Below are 20,048 nucleotides of genomic sequence, written 5' to 3'. Positions count from 1 at the left end.
AACTGGCAAATCATTTGAATTGACAAGGTCCAGAAATCAAATGAAAAGGGGGAGGAGGGAAATGTCCATTTGCTTTCTTCAGAAATCTATCCAAAATGTTCTGGACCAGTTACTAAAATATAACCTTATGTATAACTACTTGTTTAGTCCTTGCATTCAGAAACCACAGTGCTATTTCCTTATGACTCTGTACTTCGGTCATCAGTTACCAAACACTGCACAAAAGGGCCTAAAATATCCGCACATCTTCTTTTACAGCTGCAGCAAAATATCTAGTAAGTTTCTCAAATTAATTTTCCCAGGTCAAATAAGGAAAACACATAACACGGAGAGACAGTGTCATGGTTAAGAATGCATACTCTGGAATCCGGCTGCTTTAGTTTGAACTCCACCCCACCATTTATTAGCTGTGTGATCTTCACCAAGTTAGTCACACAAAGTTACCTAATCTCTTTGTGCCTTGGTTTCCTCATCTGAATTAAGAATAATATCTACCTCATAGGGTTGCTGTAGGATTAAATGAATTAATATATGCAAAGCACATAGTGTGGTGCCTGATATATATTAGTGCTGTATGTTAGCTATTATTAAGAAATAAAAATCTGCCTACATTAAAAATCACACAAATAGGTTGTGTTTATAGGTCATTTTTATGGTCAGTTGCTTAGAACTCTAAATCCGTATCCCTGGAAATTCAACGTTAGTCACATCTGTCCTAATTCCACAGAAATTTACTGAACAATGTGACTAAATTACAGCTTCCCACTGTTTCTATGGAATAATGTATCAAACATTCCAACTGGGAAAAAAAAACTTATTTTCCAACCACATTCCCACGTACCTGAAAGTCAAAAGTGATCCTTTCTTTTTTCTCCAGACAAATAGAACTTTTGAAGGAACACTAGTGATTTTTACGATAGAGATAGGAGTAGGAAGAGTATCTGAGGGTTGTAGATCATAAGCTTTGCATTTCTTGCTATTGGCCAAGGATTGCTAATCAAAAGGGAGCTATGTGAATTTCTTAGCACAGAAAGAAAAAGGTGAGTATATACATTATGCATGGATACACTTGCATGCAACACATTCATGGAATATTAACTTTATCCAGTTCTTCATAACTGACATTATGAAATTGACATAACTTCATAACCTCTGAATACTGCATTTGAAAATCAAAATCATTGGAAGATATCTTCGTATTCCCATTCTTTCAACTAGACTTAGAAATCCCAGTCAAGGTCACACAGATATTAAAATTAGACTACAACCCATGCTCATTTCCATTTCTCCAGAAAGCCTCTATTACAAAGATGGAAAAACTCACAGGTACCAGAAGGGCTAGGAAATTTCCAGTAGTAGTAGCAGAGAACGAAAAGTAGAAATTACCATTGCTAGAATAACCACTTCACAAGGTCCTTGTTACATCCAGGTACTTGTACATTCTTTACCTTAGTTAAACTACATATTTTTAAATCTTGCCTAGAATTTGCTGTCCAAATTGGATTAGGCTTACCTAATTCATTTAACATTGTATTCTCTGCAACTTCAGTGTATAGACTATGTCTGCCTTCTAAATTGGATTTCTCTAAGTCAAATAATTATGCACAGTATTAATTCAAAGTATAAAATAAAGTGAAATTTGAAATATAAACAGAACCAAATTTATTTGGTTCATGAATGAACTTTGATACATGTAGTGGGTTTTTTGATTAAGGCAAAAATATGTATTGGGGGGGGGGGAACCTGGGCAGCTCAGGTGGTTAAGTGACCAACTTTGGCTCAGGTCATAATTCATGAGCTCAAGCCCCACACGGGGCTCTGTCTGCACTGAGGGCCTGGAACCTGCTTCTGTCTCTTCTCTCGGCCCCTCCCTCACAATCAAGCACTCTCTCAAAAATGAACATTTTTAAAAAGCATATTAATTTGCAAGGTCTGCTTGTCAATCAGTCTCTGATTAACCAAAAACACTGAATTATATACAACATATTTGTCAATACATGTGTAAGCCTTATTTACTTTTAATAAACTCTTCGCAGTACAATACATGTTTCTGAAGGATAAAAATGGAAACATTGGATTAGCTGTTCAAGTTAATTCCACTAATGAAATTAATGTAGTTTTAAAAATCTAAAAAATATAAAAACCATGTAAAACTATATACCCTTTCAACTAAAACAAAAACAAAACAAAACAACCTCTTACCTTAAAAAGAACTACAAGTCAAAAAACAGCCCAATAATTAAAAATGCGGAATGAAGATAAAGCTACAAAGAAACATGACCCACTGGAAGCAAAATGGCCCGGGGAAATTGCTTGCCATGTTCATGAGTAATATTGAGTCTAATTTTGACCTAGTCACAATTCAAGTGCCAACAGAATAACAGGAATGCACTATTGATCCCAACGTTCAAAATTTTGCCATATTACCTGTAAAGAGGTAAAATGCTTCCATTAATTTGCCCTATCAAGCTTCTCAACAAATTTAATATTTGTAAGCTACATCTTAATGTAAAAGATCTCTTACACACACTTGAGTAAAATCAAGTAATAGCAAACTGAAAAATGACTGATATTTTGTGTTAATTTCCACAGATAAAAATTCCCCAAATGCCTATGAAAGGTGGGACAACCAAGAAAAGCCCATAGCTCTTTAAGTGCTTATGATTATGCCCAAATGAAAACCAATAAGGAAACTCACAAGCTAGTTAAAGTAGCAGTGAACAAATACGGTTTCTGGAGGCTTCAGCAGGAATACCTCAATCGTAATCGATACTAACAGGCTGCTTTAAAAAAAAAAAAAACAAACACCCACTATTCAAAATTGTCAAAGAATTCTAAGAGACTAACCTGTGAAAAGGGTGCATTAGAAGTACTAAAATTTGGGGTGCCTGGGTAGCTCAGTCGGTTAAGCAACTGACTTCAACTCAGGTCATGATCTCGCAGTTTGTGGGTTCAAGCTCTGCGTTGGTCTCTGTTCTGACAGCTCAGAGCCTGGAGCCTACTTCAGATTCTGTGTCTCCCTCTCTCTGCCCCTCCCCCCCCCCACCATGGTCTCTTTCTCAAAAATAAACATTAAAAAAATTTTTTAACAAAAAATAAAGTACTAAAAATTTGCCATTCTCACTAAAAATGAATATATCAGTCTACTTTACAAACATCCTCAAACTACTACTGGCTTTCTCCACTTTTCACACACTTTAGGTTTTTAGGTTCCCTACTCCCCAAATTTAAATGCAGTATCTAAATTTCCCTGGGTCAGCACCAGAATGAATACTATACTGTTATCATTGACCACATCACTGGGAATTAAGTTCCTTAAGAGTTTACACTGAACAAGGTATAGAATCATATTTTGTATAACTCTGTATCCTAAAGAACATTTGGTATAACCTCCTAAACATAACAGAGGCTATAAATATTTACTGACTCAAAATAGTCCTTCAACACTCTGTAGTTCTGTGCTGTTGAAACAAAACTGCATAGCTCTGCAAAATCCAAAAGACTGAAATGTTACTGATAAACTTCATAGAATACATTATTTAACAGCTCAGATATGTTAGCCTTGTTCCTATTATCAGCTGTAATGTTTTTTAATGATGCCACTACCATGGGTAGGAAAGCAGATCCAGTAAAAAGCGAATATGGAAACTTGTTAAAAGGGAGTATTTTCATATTCATCCTATACCTTTATTTGGAACATGAATGTTCCAAAGTCAGTTAACTGTATCAGAAAATTAAGAGACAGTTTTGCAGCCAACCTAATTTTCAGAAACATAAATGAAAACTGGTACCAATAAAAAACAAGTAACCAAACAGAAGAACTGCCTTAAATTCTGGCAACAAGCTAAGGATAGTTTACATCAATGTAATGAAAAATAAGTCTTTTTGTATTCTATAAGCCTTTCCATGGCTAATTTTTGACCTAGCTATGAAAGTCTAAAAAGTCAAAGCAAACTGGTAAGTCATTATCAAAAATCACAAACTACCATTAAAGATACACACAAATATCTGGCAACCAAGGTCTAGAACTGGTTCGAGTGTCACAGGTCTTCTAGTTGTTAAAATACTCCATATTATGCCTCTAAAACAATTTCACTTAGATGTGACATTCCTAAAACAGCAACCCAGGCCTGTAAATGAGCCAGTGCCGGCAAACCAAACTACGACAAAGATATCCTCTCTCCTTTGGGCGGTAACTACCAAGTACTGGGATCGGCTTGCTTCAACTAAGTTTAAGATGGTGCCTAAACTGAAAGGAAAGCCAGTAGAACGGGTAAAAAAAAAAAAAAAATGTATGGAAAACCAATTTTTAAAGTTAAGTTCCTATTTCCAATAAACTGTGCCTTAGAAATCTTTCAGACGACAAAGGCTCGTAAGGACAGACGGATCAAGACCCATCCGCATTCTTGGAGACGTGCGCAGAGCGAAAAGGATGAATGAATGGAAGACAGGCGCGTGTGAAACGCAGCAGGTCCGGCCGGCAACTAGACCAGCAGCAGCGATCAGTAGGCCTCGCTCCTCCCCCTTCCCTCCTCCATGACAGCCCAGTATCAAGCATGGAGGGGAGAGGACAATGTGATCCCCGTTTCTCACCACCACCACCCTTCATCCTACTCTGAGAGCTTTACCGCGCTACACGAGGTTCTCCTTCCCGCCCCAAACCTTTCTCGCCTCCCCAGCCGCCAACCCCGGCAACTCTTGAGCGCGCTGGAGTAACATGCGCTTGCCCCTCTCGGCTCCCCTCGGCGAGGTCGAAGCTTCTCCGCGCGTGCGGCGGCACCACTCCCGCCCAACCCACCCTTTGGCAACGCGCGCCCACCGGCTCCCTGGCCCACCGGTCTAAGGAAGACCCGCGCGCGTCTGGCACCCGAACCCCCAGGCTGGAGCTCGGGAGGGAAAGAGGGAGGGAAATTCTACTCAGGGGCTCCCTCCTCCATCTCATTCCAGGCCGTCTTGCCGCCCACCCTCCCTGCGGATCCCGGCGCCCGCTCGGAGCCAGTCCTGCACCCTTCTATCCCGAAGACACAAGCCCCACACACCTAGCCCAGAACACCGATCACCCTCCACCCTTGTAGACCACCTCGCAGCTTCACCAGGAGGCGCCGTGCCGCCCCTCCCCCACCTCTCTCCCCCAGCCCTTGGGCCCCCACCAGAACGTGTGCGCTACACGCCGCCGCGGCCAGCCGCCGGGGCGCCCCCAGTTGCCCGCGGAGAGGTCAGACCCAAGAAGAGGGGGAGGGGGCAGCAAGAGGCAGCGTGCGCGCCGGGAACGCCGTCCCGCGGGGTCCCCTAGTCCGAAGGGAGACGGAGCGCGGGGACCGGTGGGGGTGGGGGCCAAAGGCAATACTCACCGGTTCCACAGTCGCCATCTTAGATCGATCTGATCGCACAACCGCTCCTGAAGGGGGGGTGAGAAGAAAAAAATGAGATTCAAACCGGATTGGCCGGCTACTGTTCACGTGACCGACGTGTCCGTTTGGCCCTGGCGGCGCCTGCGCAAGACTGCGGCTGCGTGGGTAACAAGAGGCTTCTGGGAAGTGGAGTCTCTCTCGCTCACTCACTCTCCCTCTCTTTTTTTTAAGGGAAAAGAAGTTCAAAAAAAAAAAAAAAAAAAAAAAAAGGACTTGTCACGTGGTTGGTGAGCTGGGTGCGCGGTTCTCGGCTGCGGACCCTAGCGAGTCGGTGCGTGGTTTTTAGTCCTGTGCTCTTCCGCCTGGATAGGTGCTGTAGCGTTTACTGCCAGACATTGCTGCCGTGCCCTTTGTTGCCCTGTCCTCCCATTTTCCCCGGAAAGTTGGGAACTGCAGGCTCAGCGCGCACAATGAGGTTTCATCTGCTTAGTTGAGGTCCTAGGACAAGTTGTCTGTTTATTTAAATTTTGTTTAACTTCCCACCATTTTCTCTTGCTTTCCGAAAGAGGCGGCGATGGAGAGTCGTTGTTTAAAGCAATCCACCCTCCCCCGTCCCCCGGCTCTGCTAACGCTGGTGGTCACTCATTGCCATCACTGCGAAAGGGGGTGGCAGAACCGTCCACAGTTCCCAGTTGCCACAGGTTGGGGGAGGGGGAGTGCACCCGACAGCTTTTCCTGTCCTAAATCCTGAGATTAAGAGCACAGGGCTAAATCTTGAGTAGAAGTAAAAATTATTTGAAAGTTCTGTCTTCTCAGTTCCACTGTTCTGCTTTAACGTGAACGGAAATAGCCTAAGTCCAGGTGCCAGCCAGGGAAGCCACTCCGGGCCCCGCTGACTAAGCCCTGGACTGACCGTCAGAAGTTAGGTCGGTCAACTATGACTCTTGACGTTGACTCATTCTCCTTAGGCAAGTGATTCAGTGCCTGGCATTTTCATTTATGAACCACAGATGATAATACACTTACCTCACAAGGGTGTGCTGTGGTGATGATTGTAACCAGCTTTGAAAATGCATCCGACTCTGTAAGCACTTCATAATAAGCAACCTCGTGCCTCTCCCCTAATGTTTTTTGAAACAATATTTAAAATTTTTCTTTTGTTTACTTTGTCGTATTATCGTGTACACAACAATGACATTTTAAAGTTTCAAGACAACTTTTTTCTTTATTACTGTAGCTACCTACAACAGAAGCTTTAATGTTCAGGAAAATATCACTATATTCACAACAATCATTGGCAATTAGAAATTTATCCCCACATTGGCATCCTACATTTCCTTTCCCTCTGTGACACTACGCTGTTATTTCTTAAGACAGTGTTATTCTGCAGTCTTGATGTTAATAAAATAGAGATAAATCTAGTAGAGCACTACTATAAAGTTCTAGTTAGGAAGACATATCATTACTATCTTCCATACTTCTTAAGAATGTTAATACTAAAATATCAGTATAAGTAGGCTGCCTGTGCCTGCCCGCTTATTGTGTTGCTGATGTCCAGACCTGTGTCATACCTATTATTGAGTACATAATGGTTGCTTGAGTTGACTAACACATAATTGAGACTGTATAAGAACTCAAAACCATTGCCTGTTCATATGTTTTGGTTTCCCTGGATGTCAGAGGTGATTAATGAAAGCTTTTTTCCAGTCAGCTTAGTTCTAGTAGGCTTAAAAGTAGATGGAATTCTAAAACAAACAAAACAAAACAAAAACAGGGTAAATTTCTGTTTCTACTTACAAAGACGATCTACTGTTAAACTATCCAAAGTAATTACAGTTGATCTCAGTGTATCTTCTTGTAGTGTCTGGTTATCTTCTTTGAGGAGATAACATAGATGTATTTTCACAGTGTTGCTAGAAAACAGCAAAGAATTAAGGAAATTTCAGTCCCCATATGGGACTGAAATCCAGTGATGTTCTTAAAACTTTTTTTAATGATAGCTTCTGTTTTATTAACTTTTCTCTTGATTAAAAAACTACCCACTTTTGTCAGTCAGCCTAATACTTCTATAATACTTGTATATGCTTCTATTCTTTGTAGCTTAATTTCTCTCCTTTTTGTATACACTTTGTTGCATGTGTTTTTATGGCACATTGATGGGTCTCCACCTAATACATCTCCATTAGATTCTGATTTGGTGGTTAAGTGTTTATCCATGTGTTTATGTGGTTTTGTTTTTTCCAGCTTGAAATATGCGGAGAAGAAATGTTATACTTTATTTTTCTGTTAATCTACAGAAAATTCCATTTGTCATCTTACTGCCATATTCATGCTTATTCTTAAGGAAAAGGGCAATAAAAAGATATATGAAATGGGATATGGTATTGAAATATATTCTACTTCATTTAGTTAGTTAATATATAACTAATGGTTCAGTATAGTATCATGGTAATTATTATTTGTAAGCCTGGGATGATTGGTTATCATTTAGCATGTATAGTCATGATCTTTTCCCTACATAATATATTTCTCAAGCTGGCATATTACTACTAGCCTTTATAGATTTAACTCATGGTAAAAGATTTTAAATAATTTGATAGAACACATAGGTTGTTTTTATCATTTATTTACCTCTTTGTCATTGTAATTTTCAGTTTCTAGATAACCAGAGTTATTGTTTTGCTGGGCATTGTTCAACTATGGTTCAAACCCATCACGTTTGTTACAATCAATCCCTCAAAAATATTATTGCTGCACTCTCTAGGATTTTTTTCTAAAAGCCTTGGAATTTTAGGTAATCTGTTCTTATTAGGTGCCTTTTTTAGTCTTTCTTAGTCTCTGATCAATATTAAGCAACCGTTTTTCTTAAAATGAGTAGACCTTCAGAAGATGAAAGAAGATATGAAATTGCATAATAAATGATCCTTAATATTACAGGGTTGGCTATTTATTAGCTTTAGATATAATCTAAAGCAACCTTTAATTAACATTAACAGTGAGGTTTTTGTTTTTTTTTTTTTAACCTTATTCACCCTCTTTAAACTTGATCGTGCCTTAAGTTCTATTTTTTTTGTTACTGTCACTTTCTACAGGTATGTTCCTTTAGGAAAGACCTAGGTGGGATGCCTGGGTGGTTCAGTTGGTTAAGCGTCTGACTCTTGATTTCAACTCAGGTCACGATCTCGCAATTCCTGTATTTGGGCTCAGGGCATGATCTCCCAGTTCCTGGGTTTAGGCTCTGCACCATTAGCATGGGGATTCTCTCTCTCCCTTCTGCACGCCCCCTGTCTCTCTCCCTCCCTCTCTCTGTCTCTCAAGATAAATAAACTTTAAAAAATAAAAAAAGTTTATTTTTTATAAAAAGGAAAGACCTAGGTGATGGCTTGGGACAGGATAAGTAATCTTTTAATTATCGCATTTATTAGTTTATTATCCCAATTCCACCACTTACTGTATGACAGTATGTAGATTATTTAGTCTCTTTGTGCCTCATTTTTTAAGTGGGCTCCACGCCCAATGTGGGGCTTGAACTCATGACCTGAGATTGAGAGTTGCATGCTCTACCAACTGAATTAGCCAGGATCCCCATCTTTGTGCCTTATTTTTGTCATGAGTTAAATGTGCAGAATAATAGTACTTATCTTGTTTGATCAGTGTGAGAAATAATCAAATTAACCCATGTAACATGCTTAGAATAGTTCTTAGAACATGGTAAGAATTCAATGTTAACTACAATTTTATAGTTACATAAATTTCTTATTTCTACTTTTTAGTTTAGTGTAGTATGCTTAAGAATTATTTTATGCAGAAAAACAACCACAGCCCATTATCTTTAAGGATACTCTGAGTTTTCAAAATCAAGTAACATTTACTGATTTCCTATTGCATACCAAGTATTTTTCATATCAATTATTTCATTTGACCTTTACAACAATTAGGTGAATTAAACATTATCAACCCCATTTTAGAGATAAAGAAACAAATGCAGTAAAGTTAGGGGACATATACAAGTCCACACAGTCAGTGGTGAGCCGGCATTCAAACCCAATTCTCTGGATTCAAGATTCTTTCCTCCATACCATAGCTGCTCTCCTCTGGTAGGTTCTTCCAAATGCTTGCTCCTCTTCAAAGGACTTCTGATACTAAGTTCGTTTACAGAACTGACAAACCACTCAAGAAGTACTAAGTCAGTCATGGGAAATGTGTAATCACTGGCAGATATTTAAAGCACATGGGAAGCCCAGGCACTTCCTTCCTGGACTGTAAAATCTGCGTGGCCTGCTAAGTCATAGAAATATAAATAGTTCAGTACCCGTATAAAGAAGTGTGACTAAGAACCAAAAGGATGCAGCTAACAAGCATCATAACAAGCACTCATTCATCTAATAAATTGAGCCCATCACCTAGTTCCTTCCCTCATTTCACTCAGGTCTATGTTTTAAAGCCATTTCCTGACAAAACACTTCCTTGACCACCCTAAGTTAGCATACTCATTACTCTTTATCTCCTTACCTTTCTTTCTTTTTCTTCAGACTACGTCATTACCCTAGCTCTAAACCCAGTATCATATTAAACGTTATTTAATTAATTGCAGGTTGTCTCCACTGGTAAAAGAGTAGCTTCTTGTGATTTGTAGGTAGATTGCTAACAAATATTTGGGAAAATTCAAATCTAATTTTTAAAACTACATACAATTCTAGCCTGAAAACTAATAATGTAATAGAAAATTATGATATGCCAAGCACCACGTTATGCAGTTTACTTGCCATGATAATAACCTCATATTATCTTCAAAACAATGTTCTGAGATAGATAAACTAAGGTTAAATAACTTTTCCAAGAACACAGTTTGGTCTCCAGGACTCTTAGCACTGTGTAATATTGACTAGATTGTGATTGGACCACCTAGTAAGTAAAATCATTTTCTGAAACAATGAGAAAGAAATCATCTGCAAAGAGTATGTGAAAAATTCATGTAAGCAGTATGTTGGACAAAAATAAGGTAGTTCCCAAATGAACTACTTTACCTTTTAAAACAAATTGGGAAAAAAATTAAACATATGGGATAAGATCCATAGTATTTAGAAATAACCTACAGGATTGTAAACACTCAAAATTCAGAGATTTAAGTGGAACTCCCAGGGAGGCATGACTGAATTTTCATTGTGAATAAATGCCTGCACTGAATTTGTCTAAAGACAGAAATGTATTAATGGGTGGCAGATGGCCTGCTTGCCATCTGTAAAAGAGAAATCTAAAATGACTATATTTGGTGATCTGTCCCTAGCATTGTTCTGTGGACTGGTGCTCTGGTGCAAAAACATGGATCTCTGGTCCATTGTTCCTCATTGGAAATGGTTTCTTTTTTTAAAAAAAAATTTTTTTTTTCAACGTTTATTTATTTTTGGGACAGAGAGAGACAGAGCATGAACGGGGGAGGGGCAGAGAGAGAGGGAGACACAGAATCGGAAACAGGCTCCAGGCTCTGAGCCATCAGCCCAGAGCCTGACGCGGGGCTCGAACTCACGGACCGCGAGATCGTGACCTGGCTGAAGTCGGACGCTTAACCGACTGTGCCACCCAGGCGCCCCTGGAAATGGTTTCTTGAGGACACCAACCATACAACAAATTCACCTTGCTTTGATTCCAGGTTCACAGTCATATGAAACATAAGTTCCCATATTGATTTGTATGTATGCAGGACTGATACGGAAACATGATCCATAATAGCTGTATCACTCAGAGTCCATTTAAAAAAAATGTTTATTTTTGAGAGAGAGAGAGAGAGAGAGTCAGGGAAGGGGGGAAGAGAAAGAGAGAGAGAGACAGAGAGAGAGAGAGAGACAGAGAGAGAGAGAGAGAGAGACAGAGAGAGAGAGAGAGAGAGAGAGAATCCCAAGTAGGCTCAATGCTGTCAGCGCAGAGCCCAACTCAGGGCTTGAACTTCTGAACCAAACTCATGAACTGTGAGATCGTGACCTGAGCTGAAATAAGAGTTGGAATCTTAACTGACTGAGCCACCCGGGTGCTCCAGCTCAGAGTCCAGATTTTAAAAAATATTTTTAGGGGCTCTTGGGTGGCGCAGTCGGTTAAGCGTCCGACTTCAGCCAGGTCACGATCTCGCGGTCCGTGAGTTCGAGCCCCGCGTCAGGCTCTGGGCGGATGGCTCGGAGCCTGGAGCCTGTTTCCGATTCTGTGTCTCCCTCTCTCTCTGCCCCTCCCCCGTTCATGCTCTGTCTCTCTCTGTCCCAAAAATAAATAAAAACGTTGAAAAAAAATTTAAAAAAAAATATTTTTAAAGTAAGCTCTAAATCCAACATGGTACTTGAACTCATGACCCCTAGATCAAGAATCACTTGCTGTACCAACGGGGCCAGCCAGGCATCCCACAGTCCTTTTTTTTTTTTTTTAAACAGTACTTAGTTTTTTAGTTTTTTATACTTATGCTCTCTGAGCTTGGCAAGTGGAAAACTACCCCTGTGGGCTGGATTTTCTGTGTCTTTGGACTGTAATGATTCTCTGAGGAAATGTCAATCTGTAGGAATTGTATGGATGGCTAATTACCCTTCTTCAGGACTTGCCATGTGCCTTTCTATTCCAACTGCATCTTTAGACAGCTACGAATTAGGAATTTTTGATTTACCTACATCTAAACTCTTTAATTTCAAAGTTTGAGAGATACCAGTCCTCAGTTAGGATGTTGCTTAAAAACATGAGATGTACTAAAAATTCTGATATGATCCTGTGTGTTTCAAGTAGCTAATGGAAAACCATGATTATTGTTTTATTAATATAAATTATAATATAATGCTAATAATACTCAGGGAGCCATTAGTCTCTGGAAAAAATGAGAAATTACTATTAAGGACATGCTATTTGGGAAGAACTTTTACCAGTTCTATGGATGCATTTAGTACAAATTAACCAACAGCATTCAGAGCTCTTAAATGGAAAATTAGGAAACAAGAGTCTGTACTTTATCATATCAGTACCTGAGATTATCAGGTTTTAAGAAGGGGGGAAGGATTTAATCCAGATATGCATGTTAGCAGACTGGATATATTTACCTTGTAAAAACTGACTTCTGGGAAATGACAAAATACCATTTCTGAGCAGACTTATGAAATAAACTGTTAATTTAATTGCCAGACAGTTTATGGAAATGGCACCTTAAAAAATAATCTGACTTTGTTTAAAAATTCTTTCTTATGTCTTTATATGCTTATATGCTTCCTCCTACCCACCCCTGATAAGTAGAGAGAATTTATTCAGATGAAAGTCAAATGTGGTAACTATTTCATTTTATAATAAAGTAAGATGGCAAGATGGGTAAACACCGTCTTAATATCCTAACAGAGCTTAATTTTTACATTCTGAAAGAGATTTTTGGAAATATATAGGAAAATGTCAATAGCCATTATTAAAATTAAAAAGCCAAGGGGGGCGGGGTGCACCTGGGTGGCTTAGTCGGTTGAGCATCCGACGTTGGCTCAGGTCATGATCTCACGGTTTGTGAGTTTAAGCCCCGAATCGGGCTCTGCTAGCAGTTCAGAGCCTGGAGCCTGCTTTGGATTCTGTCTGTCTCTCTCTCTCTCTCTCTCTGCCCCTCCCCCACTTGTGCTTTGTCTCTCTCAAAAATAAATAAAAAATGTAAATAAATAAAAAGTCAAGGGGAAATTATTGTGTTTTGTTAATTACAAAAAGAAATGGCTAAATGTAATACTTGAAAGGCAGAGCAATCAACAGTACTTGACTGAAAATATTTGAGTGAAAGTTTTAAAATATTTTAGCTTATTACTTTTGTTTATTTTTTTATCTTAAGAAGCAATGTTACATTCTAAGTCAACTATACCACAATAAAGCTCTTTGTTTTGTTTTTTAAGCTCAAAAGAGAATGTTTAATATAGGAAATTCATGCTATTTTCTGAACCTGCCTAGGGGCTAAAAGTATTTAAAGTGTTGACAAAGAAACTTGGAATTATGCTGCTGTTTTGGGAGATTAAATCAGATACCTGATAGAAGATAACATTATTTAAAAGTCTGGTGCTGGGGCGCCTGGGTGGCTCAGTCGGTTGAGCTTCCGACTTCGGCTCAGGTCACGATCTCACTGTCCGTGAGTTCAAGCCCCTCGTCGGGCTCTGGGCTGATGGCTCAGAGCCTGGAGCCTGCTTCCAGTTCTGTGTCTCCCTCTCTCTCTGGCCCTCCCCCGTTCATGCTGTGTCTCTCTCTGTCTCAAAAATAAATAAACGTTAAAAAATAAATAAATAAATAAATAAATAAATAAATAAATAAAAGGCTGGTGCTTAGCTCATTTAAAAAAAAAAATCACACCCACACCAAAGCTGAATTTGTTTTATTATTATTTGTTTGTTTTTTAATTTAGAACTGGACTTTAAATTCACTTTGGGATTGGAACAACAGCTTAAATTACTTTGAATCTATAAACTAAACTTCTGTTTTTCAAAATAGTTAAGGAACCCTGGAGCAGAAGTGGAACTTTTTAAAAATTATTTTGTTATTCTTATTATTTATTATTGTTTTTCCCCTTGGTGATTTTTGAAATGCATTTAATCTTACATAGTGCTTTCATTTTAAGTACAATATAACAAACAATATAAAAGAAAAAAAATTTAAGAAAATCTCTTCTACTACTCCAGTATATCCAACATGCCAACATTTTATGCTTTGATAATTACAGGGCACATACAATTTTGAACTGGGCATTTTTTCACATGATATTTTATTGCAAACATTGCAAATTGAACATTGGTTACAGACTGGAGAACATTTTTAAACATTTTATTTTGAAAAATTATCAAATTTACAGAATCGTTGCAACAGTAAACTCCCACAAATCTTTCTAACTTCACCAGTAATTAATATGTTGCTCTGTTTCTCAATCTTTCATTATTCCTGAGCCATTCAAGAGCAAGTTGCAGACATAATGACCTCTAAATAGTTCAGCATACCCCTCCGAAGTATAAAGACATGTTCTTACAGAGCCATATAATTAATGTAATCAAGATATATAATATTGATTCAATACTTTTATCTAAAACATATAATCAATATTGAATTTTGCCAGTTGTTCCAATAATTACTTTCATAGAACTGGGTTTTGTTTTTGTTTTTGTTTTTTTTTCCCAGTCCAGGATCATGCATCACATGAGTTGTGATGTCCTTTCAGTTTTCTTTAATTTGGAACAATGTCTCAGTTTTTCTTTGCCTTTTGAGATATTGACACTCTGAGGAATAAAGGACAGTAGTTTTGAACAATATCCCTTACCTTGGTTTATTGGATTGTTTTCTTACCACAGTTTGACACTCAGTGCTGATAAGGTTATTGTTATGTGGATTCAACATTTTTGGGTTTGTGCATTTCTGGCAGAAATACTGCATAAGTAATACTGTGTCATCCCTAGTGAATCACAACACTGGTAACATTAGTGGCTTCAGAATATTCCACTGAGTAGGTATATTACAATTCTCTTGCCCAATTCCCCACAGTTATATTTCAGGTTATTTCCACTTTCCTCCTATTATGAATAATACTATTATGAATAATACATACATTCATGAGAATTTTTTTTATATTTTAGATGATTCTTTCAGGATGAATTTTCAGCAATGGAATTAATTTATATAAGATAAACAAAATGTTCACTCTTTATACATATTGGAATTCACATTGCTCTCCAAAAGTGTTAGGTTGACATGACAGGTCACACAAACTCATCAGCAATGAGTGCTAAAAAGAATTAAGAGAATATATTGTTAATAATTTTTATCACTGGTTTCTACCCTACCTTTTATTTTAGAAACTCTTTAAATTTTTTTTAATGTTTATTTTATTTTTTGAGAGATAGAGAGTATGAGTGGGGGAGGGGTACAGAGAGGGAGAAAATCTTTAAATCTACAAAATGTTGAAACAGTGTAATAAACAACTGTAAGTTCTTCATCTAGATGATCTTTGAATCAATAGGATTGACAAGAATATTTGTGATAATTGAAGAGTGTGTGGAGGTGCCTGGGTGGCACAGTCGGTTAAGCGTCTGACTCTTGATCTCAACTCAGGTCATGGTCTGGTGGTTTGTGAGTTCAAGCCCCACATTGGGCTGTACACTGATGGTGTGGACCCTGCTTGAGATTCTGACTCCCCTTCTCTCTGCCCCTCCTCTGCTTGTGCTCTCTCTGTCTCTCTGTCTCTCTCTCTGTCTCTGTCAAAATAAATAAACCAAAAAAAAAAAAAAAAAGACCTAATTTCTTAAAAAAAAAGTGTATAGCAGCCAATGGGGCCTGTCCCTCAGAATTATGGAAACCGTTAATAAGACATGAAGTGTCTAGGTGTAAAACTGATGGGCAGGCAACAAGGGCACTATTTGATTTGTACAGTCAAAAAATTATGATGGATAAAACGAAAGCCGAAGGCAGTTGTATCGATAAAACATCACAATTTTTTAATCCAATTATGATTAACATACAGTATTATATTAGTTTCAGTTGTACAATATGATTTAACAATTCTGTACATTTCTCAGTGCTTACCAAGATAAATATACTCATCTCAATCTTTTGCCCAATACCTGGGCCTGTGCCAGTTTCCAGACCCCAAATCCATTGACTGAAGAAGGTGGATGCCCAAGAGAAAGGAACCATGGCCAGTAATGGGGAAATGATTTTCCCAGTCCTTCCTCAAATGGATCTATGGCCACTTGGGTAACTGTACACCTTGGAAAAGGTAATACCTAAATATTTCTAACATTGTTAGACTCATGTCTGACTTTACATTGATATCCAGAGCCCTGAAAAATCATGTTGGCTCCTTTCTTAGAATCAGAGCATATGGAATTCAAGTAATAAATGGAATCCTGGTTAGGGTCTAGCTCGCAGTAAATCCACTGTATCAAGAAAGCCACCTGGTGGTTATTTTACCATTCCCTGAATGTGTAACTGGAATAGTCATACTTGGTAGTTGGAATTTTGGCCCTTGGGAGAAAAGATTTCATAATGGTAAAGGCCAAGTGAAGACCTCTGAAACTGCTCCTCTTTCCCCACTGACTCCAGTTAAGATAATAAACCAAAAGCAGTATATTTCTGGGAACAATGATAATACCACTCCTAAAACTCAAAAAGATGCACGGATGGTGACCCCCCCACTATATCTTGATTAAATCTGCAAGTCTTGCTCATATAAAAGCTAGATGGTTCCCCCCAAAATCACATTAGACCTTTGAAACTCAACTAAGTGGAAGCCCCAATTGCTGCTGCTGTAGCAAACATAATATCTTTGCTATAGCAGATTAATATGGCCACGGCACATCATATATATCCATTAATTTGGTAAAATTCCTTTTCCATCCTTATCCAAAATGTGGATTAGAAAGACTGCATTTACATGGACAGAACATATATGTTTATAATTTTGCCCTCAGGCTATGTTATTATACAGTATATTATATACCTCTGACATAATGTAGTTCCATGAAGCTTGAATGGACATCCTGCAGAACCTCACATTTACCTGCTGTATCAGTGACATCATTCTAATCAAACTGCATGAGCAAATGGGTTAGCACATTGGAGATTTTGATAGGACATATATGCACCAGATAGTAGAAGATAAACTCTACTAAGATTCAGGAGCCTGACACATCAATATAATTTTTAGGGGTCTAATGGTCAGTGGCACGCCAGGATATCTCATCCAAACTAAAGGACTAATTATTGCATCTCATACTACCTCCAATGAAAAAGGAAGCATAACATCAGATACATGCTTCTTCAGATTCTGAAAGCAACATACTCTACTCCTGGGATGAAGCGATAAAGGCTGCTAGCTTTAAGTAGCGCCCAGAGGAGAAAGAGTTCTAGAGCAGGACCAGATTATGGTGCGAACAGTCCCACCCTTTGGGCCACTGAACCAGAAGAACTATGATGTTAGAGGTATCAATGGTGGTAAAAGATGCCATGTGGAATTTTTGGCAAGCTGCAGTAGGATAATCACAATGTAAGCTTCTGGGGTTTCAGAGAAAGGCCACGACTTTTGAAGCAGAGAATTTTACTCCTTTTGAAAAACAATTTCTGGGGGCGCCTGGGTGGCGCAGTCGGTTAAGCGTCCGACTTCAGCCAGGTCACGATCTCGCGGTCCGTGAGTTCGAGCCCCGCGTCGGGCTCTGGGCTGATGGCTCGGAGCCTGGAGCCTGTTTCCGATTCTGTGTCTCCCTCTCTCTCTGCCCCTCCCCCATTCATGCTCTGTCTCTCTCTGTCCCAAAAATAAATAAACATTGACAAAAAAAAAAAAAAAAAAAAAAGAAAAACAATTTCTGGCATGATTAATCCCTGATACAAGGGGAGTACTTGCCCATGGGACATCAAGTGACCATCTGGTTGCAACTACCCATGATGAGCTGAGTTCTGTCAGATCTATTCCACCAAGTCACAAGGTTAGGTAGCCTAGCAATGATTCATAATGAGATGAAAGTTGTACACCTGGAATCTAGCATACATAGAACCAGAGGGCCCAAGTAGTTTGCATTAGCACATCTCCTTCACCTTACACTGTGGCTATATGGAGAATTACTCGAGATCACCTGATGGAGGAGGAAAGCTCAAATTTGAGTCATGGCTGGGTCCACTCAGTAAGTGGGTGCAAGCTGAAAATAGAAGTTCACTGCAGCCCCACATGGGTGTGGTCTTAGAAAACACTGGTGAATGCCAAAAATAGTGAGATACCTAGGAATAAACCTAACCAAACAGGTGAAAGACCTGCACTCTGGAAACTATAAAACACTGATGGAAGAAATTGAAGATGACACAAAGAAATGAAAAGACATTCCATGCTCATAGATTGGAAGAACAAATACTGTTAAAATGTCTATCCTACCCAAAACAATCTACACATTTAATGCAATAAAAATACTGACAGCATTTTTCACAGAACTAGAATAAACGATGCTATAATTTGTATGGAACCACAAAAGAACTAAATAGACAAAGCAATCTTGAGAAAAAAAACAAAACTGGAGGTATCACAATTCCTGAGTTTGTATTACAAAACTATAGTAATCAAAACAGTAGGGTACTGGCACAAGAATAGACACACATAGGTCAATAGAACAGAATAGAAAATCTAGAAATGAACCCACAATTATATGGTCAAGTAATCTTCAACAAAGCTGGGGAGAATATCTAATGGGCAAAAGACAGTTTCTTCAACAAATGGTGTTGGGAAAACTGGACAGCAACAGGCAAAAGAATGAAACTGGACTACTTCCTTACACCAAACACAAAAATAAATTCAAAATGGATTAAAGGCCTAAATGTGAGACCTGAATCCATAAAAATTCTAGAAGAGAGCACAGGCAGTAATTTCTCTGACATCAGCTGTAGCAACTTTTTTTCCAAATAGGTCCCCCAAAAGCAAGGGGAACAAAAGCAAAAATAAACTTTTGGGACTACATCAGAATAAAAAGCTTCTGCACAGCAGGGAAAACCATCCACAAAACTAAAAGGCAACCTATGGAATGGGAGAAGATATTTGCAAATGACATATTCGATAAAGGGTTAATATCCAAAATATATAAAAAACTGGTACAATTCAACACCTAAAAAACAAATAATACAATTAAACAATGGGAAGAAGACATGAATAAACATTTCTCCAAAGACATACAGATGGCCAATAGACACATGAAAAGATGCTCATCATTACCTATCACCAGGTAAATGCACATCAAAATTACAGTGAGATATTACCTCACACCTGTTGGAATGGCTAAAATAGAAAACACAGGAAACAACAGATGTTGGTGAGGATGTGGAAAAAGAGGAACCCTCTTGCACTGTTGGTGGGAATGCAAACTGGTGCAGCCACTGTGGAAGACAGTATGTAGGTTACTAAAAAAGTTAAAAATAGAATTATCCTATGATCCAGCAATCACACTCCTGGGATATTTACCTAAAGAGTACAAAAACACCGGTTCAGTTGGTAGAGCATATAACTCTTGATCTCAGGGTTGTGAGTTCAAGCACCATGTTGGGCGTGGAGCCCACTTAAAAAAAGAAAAAAGAAAAGAAAGAATACAAAAACACCAGTTTAAAGTGATACATGCATCCCCATGTTTATAGCAGGATTATTTACGATAGCTAAGATATGGAAGCAGCCCAAGTGTCCATCGATGAAGCATTCCACTTCAGCTCAGGTCATGATCTCACTGTTTCTGAGTTTGAGCCTCACATCAGACTCTCTGCTGTTAGCACAGAGCCAGCTTCGGATCCTCTGTCTCGCTCTCTCTAAGCCCCTCCCCTACTCGAGCATTCCCTCCCTCTCTCAAAAATAAATATTAAAAGAACTATAAAATAAAAATTTAAAAATAAAAGTCCCTGGTGAAAGAAATTCCTCCAATGAGCACACTGGTACTGGATCCTCCACTTTGCATGGAAAGATAAGTGGCCCAGGGTCAGAATGTCTAAAAACCCATGTCAGTGGTCAATGGCTCAGCCTGATAGATAGGGGCCTGAAAAAAGAAATATTAGAAGATTAGAGCCAAGTAGATCTGGGGAACATGTACATAAGCATTTGTGAATACAAGTATTAGGGTCCCTGTGTCACATGTTAATGTCCCCCAAAGATCATCCACCATGGAAGAGACTCTAAACAACCAAGAAAACAAAATGGCTTGGCCACTTGATGTTAGC

General features: G+C 38.8%; 1 protein-coding gene across 3 annotated transcripts in view; it reads right to left on the bottom strand.

Moving 5' to 3' along the window:
* Positions 1-9,524, bottom strand: part of EIF4E (eukaryotic translation initiation factor 4E) — a 49,444-nt gene extending 39,920 nt beyond the window's left edge. Inside the window, exons 1-3 of one of the 3 annotated variants that reach the window (XM_030313393.1) lie at positions 9,431-9,524; positions 6,999-7,096; positions 5,352-5,398 (exon numbers count right to left, since the gene is read on the bottom strand). In XM_030313393.1, the coding sequence (XP_030169253.1) occupies positions 5,352-5,369 (18 nt within the window). In that variant the 5' untranslated portion in view covers positions 5,370-5,398; positions 6,999-7,096; positions 9,431-9,524. Of the gene's footprint in view, positions 1-5,351; positions 5,399-6,998; positions 7,097-7,148; positions 7,265-9,430 lie in introns of all 3 variants that reach the window. The other 2 variants (XM_030313394.1, XM_030313395.1) reach the window with 2 other exon arrangements.
* Between the last annotated feature and the right edge of the window lie 10,524 nt (positions 9,525-20,048).

The sequence above is a fragment of the Lynx canadensis genome, chromosome B1 (genome assembly GCF_007474595.2).
Source record: "Lynx canadensis isolate LIC74 chromosome B1, mLynCan4.pri.v2, whole genome shotgun sequence".
In the NCBI taxonomy this organism is placed as follows: Eukaryota; Metazoa; Chordata; class Mammalia; order Carnivora; family Felidae; genus Lynx; species Lynx canadensis.
This window is presented reverse-complemented; position numbering and strand designations above follow the sequence as displayed.